The sequence below is a fragment of the Petromyzon marinus genome, chromosome 2, assembly GCF_048934315.1.
Source record: "Petromyzon marinus isolate PM22_M1 ecotype Great Lakes invasive population chromosome 2, UKy_Petmar_22M1.pri1.0, whole genome shotgun sequence".
Lineage (NCBI taxonomy): Eukaryota > Metazoa > Chordata > Hyperoartia > Petromyzontiformes > Petromyzontidae > Petromyzon > Petromyzon marinus.
Genome location: NC_133668.1, coordinates 15,298,703 through 15,313,352, shown reverse-complemented (window position 1 = coordinate 15,313,352; position 14,650 = coordinate 15,298,703). Strand labels below are relative to the sequence as shown.

The 14,650-nt window shown below is 48.3% G+C and overlaps 1 protein-coding gene across 4 annotated transcripts in view; it reads left to right on the top strand.

The window, feature by feature from the left end:
• LOC116946382 (arf-GAP with GTPase, ANK repeat and PH domain-containing protein 1-like) overlaps positions 1–14,650 on the top strand; it is a 140,914-nt gene that overhangs the window by 105,829 nt on the left and 20,435 nt on the right. For all 4 annotated transcript variants that reach the window (XM_032961357.2, XM_032961358.2, XM_032961354.2 and 1 more), the window contains 2 exons: positions 4,365–4,469; positions 11,598–11,775. In XM_032961357.2, coding sequence (XP_032817248.2) covers positions 4,365–4,469; positions 11,598–11,775 — 283 coding nt within the window. The remainder of the gene's footprint in view (positions 1–4,364; positions 4,470–11,597; positions 11,776–14,650) is intronic.

The following is a 14,650-nucleotide window of genomic DNA, read 5'->3' as shown; positions in this document are numbered from 1 at the left end:
AGAGGGTGAAGAGCAGGGGACCTTTGGAACTGTTTGTTTGTTTGGTGGATTAGCCCCCGTGATGGCATGCGGCACATGACAGAGGAGGAGCGGCCGCTGCTTTGAAGCCATGAGAAAGCTGGGGAGGCGGTTTCCTCACAGCAAGAGGGCCCAACTCCCCTTTATCCTCACCCTGCGAGCGCTGCCATTGACCGGCGAAAAGGCGGCCACTGCTGCCCTGGGTCCCGGCGACCCCATTCATCACGGCGGCCTTTAGCATGCAAATCCGAGCGGCGGCGCTTCACAAGCTGTGTGTGCGCGCGCCTCTCCAGCGCCTCTTCCATGCTGCCGGTCGACCTGGCCATTGTGCGTAGTCGTCACGTTTTTTTGTCTCGCTCGATCGTGCCGCTCCGTTGTGAGCGACGCCGATTTGCTAGCCTATTCGCCGTGATACGCCTCGCCCCGAGCATACACGGACAAGAGGAGTCTGGTCCGAGCCATCTTTATACTATTTCGTCCAGCGTGATCAGCTCCGACGACGCTGGATGGACGCATCCCAACACAGTCGCCGGCCCACATGGTCCCGCAATGCCACAATACATTTCACCCCTGCACCTGGGCTGATGTAGTCACTCCGTCTCTGCAGTGGCCATCCTCCTGGGCATCTTTTGCCCTTTGGCTGCTATTCCATAACCAGTCTTAGCCATTGTCCTTCCTAGTGATGCGTCATGCCCACACTCGAACCAATTTTTTAGAAGTCGGTGAGATGTCTCTAATTTGTATTTGCTGCTCTTTGTCTCCCAGTGTAATTCCAAGCATTACATTTTTTTTGTTTTCCACATCACTCTCCATGTTTTTGCTTTTCAGTATGTCATTGCATGCAATATGCGCTCATTGAACATTTATCTTTTCCACGTGTTGGTATGCTGCTTCAAATGATCGAATACAATTTCTCCTCTTGTTAGTCAATTCATTCAACTAAATAATTGGTGCCCCATTCCACCATCAACACTTGCCCTTGGTAAACATTCTGCTGTTTAGCAAACACATAATTTAAGTTTGAATTACTATCTTTTAACTATATATTTTCTTTTAATTGTTTAGTGAACTATTTAATTGTGGCCATTTTTGTTTGTCTGTTTTGTATAATTTATTAATTAGTTTCTTGTCTCGTTAAGGGGCTCTGTATACCTAATTGAGAAAACATGTTTAATTTCGGAGTGGCTGTTTTAGAGGTGTTGATTGTGCGCCATTTCAAGGCTACCACGCCATAGATAAAAGGCCGTATGTAACTTTTATTATGATCAAGTGCCCCCGAGCACTTCCTACAGAACTTAAATATATTATCTTCTTTGGTTCTTTCGGTAAAGTCACGTAGAATGATATGTAAACCCCTTTGTCAAGGTGCCTCACTTCTCTAAACCAGCTTAAAAGACGCTACGAATCTTAACAGCGTTCATTGAAGCTCTGTCGTCCCGACAGGTCTGTTCCTTTCACCTGAAGAAGGCCACTTGTGTTGTGGCCGAAACGGTGTGAGAATTTTATTGTGTTATTTTATTAATTTATTATTGTATTCTCATTCTACGTGACTTTACCAAAAGAACCAAAGAAGATTAATCCTTGCAGTCACGAAAGCTTTAAATCAAAATTAAATATATTATTTCGTTAAATAACGGTACTTGGCAAGTGAGCTTCAAGTCCAAAATTATGGAGCCCTTGGTGTTTTTCTCTTGTCACTCGAGCAGCTCACATGTGACCGAACTTGCAGCGTTACCACACTCGCTAAGCATTCATAGCGTGGTTGGATTTCGGACAGGTTCTGTCAAGATTAGGACATTTCAGTCCAGCTCCGTCGGAGGTTAAAGAGCTTAAGTGTGTGATCCTGAGTTATGCCTCCTTCCTTATTGTGCCCCCGTGCCTTTCCGTAATTGCCCTTCCCACCCAAACCCTCTGATGGGATCCCTTTAATGGATTCTTCTTTGTCTCTCATCGGCTTCTAAACACATTTGAAGGCTCAATTACAGGGCCAGTGAAACAGGCGGGGTAAATGCATGCGTGGAATGATCAAATGCCCAGCTGCCCCCCACCCCCTCCCTGGCCACATCATTTTCTCAGCCCATGGGTCTTGGCAGACACATGGGCCCAATGTGAGGGATCTTGGTACACACACACACTTGTAACTGCCGACCAGTGGGAACAGATGGATTGTATTATACGTGGCCTGGCAGGCACAGTGAGAAACCTCTTGAGCGCAACGCTGATATAAAGTTGGAGCTCTGAGGTTTCTGTGTCTTGAAGGTTATAATGATATAGAACTTAAAATATTGAAAATAAATTAGATCTTTTCAGACCTGGTTTGAATGCGGAAATTATATGTTCATCATAAAATGCCATGCAGCATGATTTCATGCGAGTTGACTGCTTTCTCACTTTACCAATGATCATTCAAGAGCCGTGCATAGTCTGTAATCGGATCATGGATTAAGAAAAAGCTTTAACCTTTAAGAAAACACTGAAAGTCTAGTTTTGTAAGAAGAACGACATTTTACATTAACTACCGCTAACCCCGTATGTGCAGAGCCGCGTTGTAGCAAAACATTGAAGTGGAACTCATGATCGTTTGGTTCAAGTCCGGCCGACGATTGCACGGGGCGTTCGTGGTATTAATTTGCTGCAGAGTGAAGATAGTGAATAAGGTGGCGCACTGCAGGCATAACATTCTACCGGAGACGGAAGATTGATGGGAGACTCGGTAGGATCGGTGCTCACGCTATTGCCTATACTCCAAACCCTTCCATCCACACCCTCTCCCGTGCCACCTCCCTTCTATGATGTGCTCCCCCCCCCCCCGCCTCCTCCCATCTTTTTCACGTTTGCTGCTCCGGCGTGTGCGCGGACCGCAGTGAGAATCGGACCCCTCCAGGCCCTGTTCGCAACCGCCTGGCTGGAAATGACCGATGGAGGGGGAGGGGGGGGCGGCACAATGGAGGCATTATTCTCTGGGTTGGGTGTCATGGGAGGGGGGTTAAACGGAGACGCATTAGCCACGCTAGGGCCTAACGAGAAATGCTAATGAGCAGATGGGGATCACAGATCTGACGAGCATAACATGGACTTGTTGGAGCTGTCTCAAGGTCCAGTGGACTTTGTTGCGTGCCGCTGTCCTTTGTGCCGGGAGATAATGGCTTCCGCGACGCGGCGCGCTTTCACACTTCTTGCCCTCGCGTGGAATTGGTGCGGGACGCGCCCGACTGTTTTTGTATTTTTATTCATTTGACGTATTTGCTCGTCCAGTTTCTTTGTGAAATCTATTCCATGTTCGCCTTTAACTGCTGTATTGGATTGCCATAAAACCTGTGCATAAGTATAGAAGAAAAAAAAAACCTCCGTTCATCGATAACACTGCCTTTTTATGTGGATGAGAGGGGCGATGTTTTTGGCAATGACCCTACTTCGTAGCACGTCATTTTGTCTTTTAAGGCATCGTTATTGTCGAATGTGAGGGGGTTTTTTGTGCTCCTTGCGCTTGTGCACCACTGCAAATGCAGCATCACCGATTAATTTGCATGAATGTAGAAGGTGCTTTTTTTTTTTGGTAATGGAAGGTTGCATTTGAGAATAAATCGCATTAAACCAATGTTCCTAAAGACGAAGGATTTCCATTAGTGCACGCTACTTGTGGTCATTTATTAAAGAGAAACACAGGCCGACAATTTCCTGTGGAACAAAATGTCAAAAGTGTGCAAAAGAAGCTCGGAGAGAGATGCATGCTGTGGATTACAGTGAGCGACACAAAAAGAGGAATGCGTGAATCGTAGAGCAAAATGCAAATCCAAGACCTCTCACGTTGACTGCCGAAAAGTCAAGTTTGCTTGGGTGCAGGACACATCGCTAGAAGGGGACGATGGCAAGTGGTCGAGACTTGGAATGGCAGCCAAAGGAGGGCAACGCACCCGAAGAGGGTTGTGCACCACGGCAGACATGGAGCGGTTCTATTTGCTCGTGTGCGGGGTGGATGAGTGGCGGGACATGGTTGCGGTGGTATTCACAATTAGGAATCTGTATTTATGCTGGAGAAATCCGATGAGCTGTGACAAGTTACAACGACAAACAATACCAAAAAAAAACCCGATAGGGGTGTAAAGTATAGGAGAGGTAAGCAAATCACTTACCTCACACCAGGACAACAGCACGCAGTCCCTGGCTGACGATGACGGTGACAATTGATGAAAACCGCGGCAATGCATTCTCTTACCGGCTCTTGCGTTAGCCGGACGAGCGCCGTGTGCGCAATTGCAGCAGCTCTCGGTATGGACGCTCTCACACACCCCCCCCCACCCCCCCCCCCACCCCCCCCTGCGACCGCGCACTTTGCCATCCATCAGGGCATGCTGCTGAAGCGCAGCGGGAAGTCGCTGAACAAGGAGTGGAAGAAGAAGTACGTGACCCTGTGTGACAACGGCATCCTCACGTACCACCCGAGCCTGCACGTGAGTGCCCCCCCCCCCCACCAACCCCCGTTCTCGCTCTCTCTGGCCACACTGCTCTACCCCCGACACCGCCACCCGTGGGTTTTGTGTGTTTTTGTTTTTGCTTCGGGCCTCATCACACGGAAGGAAATTGGACTAGGTTCGGGGCGGAGAAAATGTTCGCGTTAAATGCGATAGCAATCGTATTATCTCTCAAACTGGTCTCTTTCCCTCGTCGTAAAATAGGCCAACTGTGTTGGGTTTTACGTGGTGAGTTTTACAATTCAGAATTCTCCTGGCGCGAGACGTATCGTCGCGGTGACCTCTCACCTGGTCCTGCACGAAGGTCACTGATTGATTCATTGGGATGTGTAGCAGCGCAAATGACCGTCACTCACTGTGCGGCAGCTTGGGTCGTAAATAATCCTGAACGACTGCCGGAGAACGCGCAAGCTCTGTGGCCAGGTCCGTGGCAACGGCGGATCCTCTCCGACGTTCCCACAGTCGTAGCGATTGTTCCTGTTTCCAGCGGGGAACTCCATTTGACAAGGCCACCAGAACATTACGTGAGATTATATCTAAAACTATAAGCTGAACTATTTTCATTTTACCAGGTAAGTAGCCGCTAAGATGTTTAGCTCTCTTTTTCGGAAGCGACCTGACCACACATGATAGCTCAACTAAATGGTTTATTATCACGTGGCAATGCATAGCAGCCAAATACTCTAAGCGCATGTTGATTCTAAACGTGGAGGGAAAAACCGTAGGATCCAGAGAAAAATCTACGTGACAGGGAGAACATGCACACTCCAAATATACAGGCGCCAGAGTCAATGTCGAATCCACAACCTCCTTCATACCAGGAAAATACTTTTGTAGGAAGCACTCCGCAGTGAGCTTCTGGAAATGACACTTGTTGAAACAGCCACCCTTCAACAGAGCCCAGCTAAGCTGATGTTACTCCCGCTGTTGTGTAGCATCTTGAGACACTGGCCTCCCATTGCAGTCCGGGTCTTCCTTGTAATGTATCTCAATGGGCTGTCATCTGATGATAAATGCACATTTGATGATGATGGTGAATTCAAAATATATTGCTTATAGCTGATCTGTGTATCTAATTCATTTTGCAAATAAAATGAGAAGGAGAGAAGGAAAGCAATTAAAAGACCACATAAACAGTTTACAAAACCCATTGTAAATAGACCACCTGATAAGATGTTATTGCTGGCAACAGGAGAGGCAATCCTTCACATCCTCCCCATCACGTTTGTGGCCCTGCCCAGCTGCCCGCCCGAGCTGACCGGCGCTTAACCTGCGCACGCGTGGCCAATCGGGTGGTGGCGCGAACACCAGGAGAAGCGAGGGATTATCCCCGCCATGAGCCCCCCCACATAATGGGCACGGGCAGAACGCTGCCTCCTAAAGCCCTTGTTGGGCTCGAGGATCAGGGAGATTTGGAGCCTTAATCCGGCAGTGATAACCTCCTTTCGGCCCACACCAAAACCCACCCTGCTCCTCCTCCCGGCCTCCAGCTTCCTGCCCCCAGCGTGGATCGTCGTTCCGCAGGGTAGCGGCGCATTCAGAGCATGGAGTGCACGTGGTGATTATTCTTGCGTGTGCCGTCGGGGAGCGTGACCGTCATCAGAATCACAATATGTATTTATCCAGGAGAAATACAATGAGCTGTGAACCTCTTTTTCACATGTCCAGTAGGAGCGGGTCAGAAAGTTACAACAACAATACCAAAAAACGATAGGAGTGCAAAGTGCAGGAAGGGTGAGAAAATCACAAAAAAATGAATACGTAAAATATATTAAGTATTTCAGTTCAAAGTGCATAAGTACACCGATTCCCAAGCAATAGGCAAGGCAGCAGGGGCGATGCAAAGCCGCTTTGTGGCCCAAGCGATTTCCTGCTCGGAGCATTCGTTTGATGTCACAATCGCGTCGTCGCACTCGGCCGTAAAACTCCGAGAGCAGGTGTCGAACGTGGCAGCCGCAGCGTGAAGAGCCTCCGTGGATTGGAAATCAGCACGGCGCCATCGGCTAATGGTGTAAACAAAGCGTCAATGAATTTAGAATACTGATGATTTCTGTACAAGTGATGCGTTTGCCAGTTAATGTGGCCTTTCAACTTGCGTGTTGGCCCTGAAAGCCAGAGAAATTGTGGTATTTTGCAGAAAAGTACATTTTCACTTCAAATCTTTTGTGGAGTAATAATTTTTAAATCGCATTCGCTTTGTGCTCATTGTCGACGTCGCCCTCTAAGAAACCTTTGAATATATACAAATACACATTCATTACTAAGACTCTTCAACTGCTAATCATGCAAAATAACTGAGGCAATGCATTCAAATCAATGGCGCACGTATATCATAAGCATCGCCCAGATTTTAATTATTCAATTGAGGTTGCGAATAATCCAATCAGTGGAAAACAGTGGCTGTGAAGGCACTGATTCATAATTTGAATGGGATGGCTAACAAAGTGTAGAAGGGCAGTATGGGGGGGAGGGGGGGGGCTTGCAGAGGGTTGCTGAGGGAAGAGGCGGGGTGGGGGGACCCCGGATGCAGCCGACAGTCCCAGGTCACGAGGGACACTGCAAGCCGTCCGCTGATCCTATTAGTGGGGGGGGGGGGGTACTCGCTCGATCCTGCACCGCTAAACGCCGCCTTTGATCCGGGGGCTTTGCTTGATGTGTACAGATGCGCACGTCAATGGGTAAATAAGGAAGTGGCTGAATGAGGCGGGAAGCTCCGTGTCCTCCGAGGGCGTTGCTGCGGGGTGGGGCTTGACGGGGGGATTAGACCCCGTCAAGGCACCCACCCCTATGCCAGCCTCCCTGCGAGGTCGTGCCTGGGTCACCGAGGGAGACGCTTGGGCACGCCTAGCTGATCACTGCGACCATTCATCTCGGAGGCGCTTTACAAAACGGCTCAAGATGTATATGCACGGGCTTCGCGCGTGCCCCTTGCGCTCCGACCGACGCAGTGGTAATGCCGCATTAAGACGGTGGCGTGGGTCTCGTGGAGTTAATTTCGCGTGAGCTGCGGCGACTCCCCAGCCTGCAGGGTTGCCCAGTGGCGTAGCCATTGATGGAAGTGCAACGAGACTTTGGTTGCCGACCCGTCCGTGCGGTTGCTCTGATTTAGTTGAACACGCAAAATACTCGCAAAGGAATTGGCAAAACTTCCCCAGTTGCAGAGCTGTCCTGCAACGTAACCTTGTGGGCTCGTTAGTGCCCTCCTTGGTAAATGAAGGATTATCGCTTTGATTAATATCACCCACAACACCGTGGTGCTCAAACCCCCTGAGAATACTTTAACACGAAGCATAAGTGCTCCCTTGTCACTTTACATTTGAAGCCTTTGAACCCAGCTTCAGACAACCGTATAACCTTGTTTATTTGGGATTTTTGAGTAGTCAAGACATTTTTGAGTAGTCAATGAAGAAATGTTTTAATAGATGTTTTATATACGTCATATCGACGTGCATATTCCATTTTTTTAATTTTACGTACATCGTCGTCTCAAACCATTCCGGCTGCCAGTAAAATCCGGACCAGATTTTGCATCAGAAAACCCATTCCCGTGCGCTCGTATCAAACCCCAAAGGGACCCTTGCTGCCATACTCGGCCCCTGGAGAAAGTGATTAATCCAGGACAGGTGTGCAGAGAGAACGTCACATTAAGCCGAACCTTGGAAGCTATGCTGTTAAAACCCACTGACCACGAGAAGGTAGGGCAATTACCCCCCCCACCACCCCCTTGAGAACCCAAATATATGTATTTTATTAATGTATGTATGGTAAACTTCTTTCACACCATACGTTACCAACCGTGTTAATTGGAGGTGCGGGGTAAGGACAAGAAACTAGACGTACAGTATATATATTTGCCACGGAAAATACTTTCAGTGTATTTCTGTTCCATTCATCTATGGTCCTTTTTTAAAGCTTCGAATTTCATAAATGCCCCCCCCCCCCGGGAAGTTTTTACATCCCACCTCTGGCTGAGGGACTGCCTTCCACCAATGAATCAGATTGATATGTTTGCGTTGTAGGGATACCGTGACACTGTCCCGAATGGTTCTTGTTTGACTTCATGGCGCGTGCCATGTGAAATTTGGTTAACGTAGAAATTCGATTTCTTCAGTAGAAAAGCGTGTATAATTTGTAAGTTGTGCTCATCCTAAATTTTGTAAACTGAAAGTTTGCAAATCGAGGGATACCTCTGATTAAGAAATACAAATAAGGTGACTTCTTGATCAGTCGCCATTCTCTCAGCAGTATGAACAGGGCCATTGTCTGCATTGTTCATAATTCATTTGGATCCATTTGCCAATCCACGTCTGGTTGAAAGCTTCTCTACCCTGTGTCAGTCGTGGGGGTTGTTTAGCTATACTTCACCACACTAGCCATTGCCAGTTGGTGAAGATGGTGGGGTGGGGGGGGGTGGCAGGGCTATATCAAATATCACTCGCCACTGATGTTCGCCGTGGATGGGAATCGAACTCGTGTCGCCGGCTTCATCGTACAGTGCACTCACCGCCGGCTGCAATGTTTTGCTTTCGTAGTGTGAGGAGGATGTGGTGTTAATCTGGTAACCGCGATAGGAAAGTGAAATTTCCACCATGGGTGGTCCTCTCATCTCCACCGTTGGCGATGAGCACCGGCTAATGCTCGCTTGAGCAAGGGGACGCTTTGGCAATCGATGATGGGAATACATTTTCAATCTGTGTGGTGTCCGTTCTTCACCCGTAATAAATTGCCGCTCATCGGCGGGGATGAAATTGACGCCGTGTTTTTTTTTATGTAACTCAATTAGTTAAGAGCACGCTAAGTGAAGTACATTACCCACCGATTGAACAAAAGGAATGTAAAATTAATTATATCAAAGGAATGAAACATAATGAGATGTGTTCCATCTTGTACTCCATCTCCCCTCCATCTGACACTGGTAATGCGTCACAGGTAATTAAACTGATTGTAAAGATGTGGGCGACTTCGTGCAGCCCGTACAAAGCGACCATCTCCCTCGACTCTCAGTGAGGTGGGTGGGGGGAGATGGCCGCCTCCTTCCCTTACTGATTAATTCTTCGTGTGCGTTATGCGTGGTCGTAATGCCAAGATACAGACAGTAGCAGGGAAATTATACCTTTACCATGATTGAAAGTATGCGTGCCCGTGCCTGTGTGCGCGTGTGGGTGTGTGTGTGCACGTGTGCATTAATGTTTCCATGGCCTGGCAATTGCTTGCATATATTTCTTGTGAGTATTTGGACCAGAGAGACACTGTTGTAACTGTTACATTTTAGGTTCACATAAAAAAAAAATCTTCCAACAGAACATTTCATTGGACAGGCTGCATTATCCCTGATTACTTTGAGGTTAACACAATGAAGGCACCATGCCGGTCTTGGCTCGTTAATATCAATGATGGGCGCAGATTAAGTGAACCCTGGGCCCGAAGCCAGGGCACTGCGTTGGGCTCCAACCCATACACGACAGAGCTGGTCGGGTCCCAGCCTTTAAAAATGTCTAGGTCAGTGGTGGAGCAGTGATGAGTCGAGAAACCTATCCTGTAGTGGACTTTACCAGGGTGACATTTATTTTTGTATTTATCAGGTTAGGCCCACTGAGCTATATAGCTCTTTCGATTTAAAGCTTTCGTGACTGCAAGGATTCATCTTCTTTGGTTCTTTCGTGACTTTACCGAAAGAACCAAAGAAGATATATAGCTCTTTTTCAGAAGCGACCTGGGCACAGATGATAGCTCAAATAAGTGGCTTATCATGTGGATAATTATAGCAGCCAAATACAGTAAAACCTTGGATTGCGAGCATAATTCGTTCAGGAAACGTGTTTGTAATCCAAAGCACTCGTATATCAAAGCACTCGTATATCAGTTGTGATCACGTGACGCTCGGCAGACAAAGCGTATACGTACACTACTCGTATTGCAAGACCTCGCTCGTTTATCAAATTAATATTTATTTAAAAATTTTGCTCGTCTTGCAAAACACTCGCAGACCAAGTTACTCGCAATCCAAGGTTTTACTGTACTCTAAACACATGTTTCTAAATGTGGAGGGAATAACCGGAGGACTCGCAGAAAAATCCACGCGACCATGGGGAGAACATGGAAACATGAACACTCCAAATATACAGGCGCCAGGGTTAGGATCGAATCCACGGGAGGGAGTTAACATTTGGCCATCCGGGTTTCACAGCATACATATGCACAGGTTCTGAGTTTATACAGCACAAGTGATGAAGCTAATAATTGATAAATAACATCAGCCGGGTTACATCAAATACCAGCCGCAGTCGGCAACTCCTTATAATCATTAAGGGAGAGCATGGAGCTGCTGCGTCCAGCACATGGAGAGGAATGTCAAACATGCCAAATAACATGGGGTGCAAGCCGAAAACACACACACACACCGCAGAGCTAGACTGAGCAACCGTGAAAACCTACAAAGTCGTGGAGCGGAGATTTGAAGCCCCACTATTAAATCTCCCCAGGGTAGCTAGGATCTGTGTCTTGGAATACCTGGCATGACAGGTAATTCTAGCCCATGTTAACAGTGGGGGATTGATGGTGCTAATGGTGCGGTTCATGGTGATTACTGAGAAATATGGGTTTTGTGAATTATTAATTCATGTAATGGTGATAAAGAGCCTTTTGTTAGGCAGAGCCCATTGGCGAGGGGCGCTATGTTTTCAACAGAGTCGGCGTGTCTCTCCACTTGAAAATATGCTCCCCGATAATTGTTGTTCTTTTTAATAATTACACCTAAATAAATGTATGCTTAAAAAAAATTATAGTCCTTTGTCAAGAAAGGTCTCGGTTTCAAAAGGGGTCGCATATATTTTACAGTTCCTTGTGAATTATTATTTCATGTCTTTATCCTATCAGAAGTAGTAGTACTCGCGAAGCCGTCAATGGAGCCCATTTAGAATCCTCCAGACATCGTGATCCATGACCCCGAACCAGGCCTTCTGGAAAGGCATGTTCCACATCAAGCACAAGACTCTATAAATAAAAACAAATTCTACATTGTGTACAGTCCGTAAAATATCCACCGTTGTTCTGGGCAGTGGTGACTTTAACGCCGGTGTGACGGCATTCCGAACGCGCGTTTTGCAGGACTACATGCAGAACGTCCACGGTAAGGAGATCGATCTGCTGCGCACCACCGTGAAGGTGCCGGGCAAGCGGCCACCGCGTGCCTCTGCTGGCCTCGGACCCAGTGCCAGCCCCAAGGCCAACGGCCTCGCCAAGGAGCTGAGCAGCACGCAGCTCGCGGCCACGGCGCCCGGCGCACGTGAGGCCCCGGCTCCCCCCCCCCTCGCCCCTGTCTCACCTCCCCCACGGCTCTCGCCCCCGCCGGTGCTATCCCCCCGCTCCCGCGTTGCGAGCGCTCGTGCCGCATCGCTGGGGATATCCTTGCCCCGATTGTTTCCGGGACACTCGCAAACGAGAGGCTATCCTCGCCTATTGAGATCTCACCTGGTTTAACAAAATAAAAGGCACTTGAAACTCACGCTCACCCTTGCAGAGTAAAAACCGTTGTCCAAGCGCTTGGCTTGGGCGGCACCACCTGCGTACACCGTCATACCGGCTGATTTGGTCGAGCAGCTGCAGGAAAAAAAGCAAGTGGGCAGAACAGTGGCGGAGCGCGGTTGGCATAACCTGCGGTGCAAGGAATGAAATGGTAACATCCACTGTCTGACTGTCCAATTTCCCTCCTGGGTCGGAGGGGCCCAGGCACTGGTCTACGGCGTCTGGGGCTGTCTGACCTATGGGACCTCAGTGCAGTTGCACCGCCTGTACACTCAATAGCTATGCCCTTGGTGCAGCACCCACCACTTTGCTAAGTCACTTCTGGCTCTCATTACAATAGGAACGCTTGTTACAATATAACTGAATAATCAGTGTAGCCGGGAGAATCGTCTAGTTTTCAGTTTCTTTGAGATTAGCCGCATACGCGCGCACGCACGCACGAGGCCACGTGTACAGTTCCTCCACATGCCGAGCGTGCCCTGGGATCGTGCGACTGCGCTGGGAAGCCTGCGTCGGGGACCGCGTGGAAACCCGTGGCCGAGCGCGCAGAGGAGAAGCACAGCCCCACGCCTCCTAATGAGGGGGACGTATGCGTGGCAGTGGAACCGCCGCTTGATCGGCGGATCATAAGACTGAATGATGTCTGTGGGTTGAAGGTAGCTCAGCTTAGTTATTATTCTCTGGGAGGTAATTTGGAGATAATAACATACTAATTACAAACTACAGTAATTCATTTATTGGAGCAGCACTGCTAATTGAATGCGTTGGGCGCGGGCCATTAGGCTAGTGTGGGAGTTGTGTCGTCCCAGTGCGTACATTGGGAATGTACAAGATGAGTCATTACCCCTGCAATAAAAACCGTGTTTGCCACTCTGCTGCGATGCAAAACTTTACAGCGGCTGATTTGCATCAGGCACTTTCCAATCTGTAAAAAAGCAATTATTTGGTCTTTAAGAACGTAAAAGTGGAATGGCTGCAATTCCAAGCCTAAAAATTACGTGTTTGACTGTAACTTTTGAAACATTGAGCTGTTTCTTCGTGAAAGATTTGTGGGGGGCAGGGCGGGGGGGGTTAATTTATCTCCGTCGTCTTGGCTTCGTTTTCGTTTTGTATCGCATTGTTGTCCAGCGTGATATCCAACGTTTCTCTCCACATTCTAGGACCACGTGACGGACCCGAGATTTTGCTTCCAGTTCAGTTCACACGTCAAACAATACACAGTACAACCCCAAAATACATCAGAGAGCTCTACGGCATAGCTGTCAAACCCTACGTAGTCACGTAATAATGCGAGTGAAATGTACGTATGTTGAACTTCTTTTGCACCGTACTTAGCCAACCGTCCCAATCAGAGGCGTGAAAAAAAATCCGTGCCTGGTTGTTGTACCGGGCTGGATTTTTTTCGGTGACACGGCATGCGCATTGCTTGTGCGTGAGACGGTCCGGTCCATTACATGGTGGTGGTGGTGGTGCGCATTTGTATTTTCGGGGAGAGGGACGTGGGCGCACAAGCTACCCCGTGCACAAGCAGTGCTGTTCCAAGTCAGCTCGCGCACCCTCTCGTAATTAGAGCCGCATGTTGGGAGCACGGATGTTGTGGGCGTTTGGCAAGGGGCTCTCGGAGGCACATGGCCAAATTTCACGGGTGGTCGGGCGCTTGAGATTTTTTTGCTTAATTTGCATAAATTAAATCTGGAAAACGAGCTGGCGAAAAGCCGGCCGTTGCAAAAATGTCAGCTGTTAGCATGGTGCCGGGCCCTCCCTACCTAAAAGTGACGATATGAAAGAAAAGGGGGGGGGGGGGGGAAACACGACGCTAATTCCATGAGGTGGTTTACGCGCGTTACGAGTTATCTTCTTCTAAATATGTAAATGTAGAGTCGCGAATTATTTAACGCGCGAGAGTCGTATTTCACCAGAATTGCAGCCACCTTCACGAGCGTCATTCGCATGAGCCCTGCACGCAATTTAGCTGAGAACAGTTTGTTTACGTGGAGCCCATTTAATTACGGACGAATAAACAACGCTCGCCATACCCAATAGCAAAGCAAACATAATATTTATTCGAGCGCGAGAGGATGCGTTCAAGTATGTTCACGCGCAGGGTTTTTTGTTTTATTTTTAGGCAATGTGCTTGAGCTGAGTTTGTAATCATAGGCATGATCGCGGGCTCAAAGTCATCAGAGGTGGGGCAGATAGAGCTATGTTGATCGCATGGTATTAAACGCCGGTGGCACATTTGTCAAAAACAACAGGTGAATGGCCCCCTGGGTGGAAAACACTGGATTGTCACGTGTTCCAGACACCCAGCCTGCAAAGTGTCAAGTAGATGGCAGTACAGCAAGTAGGCTGTTGACTCATCTGTGTTGTTCCCCTGAAATTTGCACGGGTTCTATTGCTGTGTTCTGGTTCCCTCTCGAGAGTCAAAACAACCCTTAGTCAAGACCTGAACAAACATCCCAAGTAAGGCGAGGCTGCAAAGGGTCTCGAGTCTCATTTGAGGCTCTCCTTCATGAACGCTTCAAATTACGGCGTCTCCCCGCCAAAGAAAAGAGCGTGGAAATTCCGCACTCAAATGGTTGGATAGATTGACGATAAATCAGCCACTTCTGACTTCCCCCACAGTGCTTTTCGAA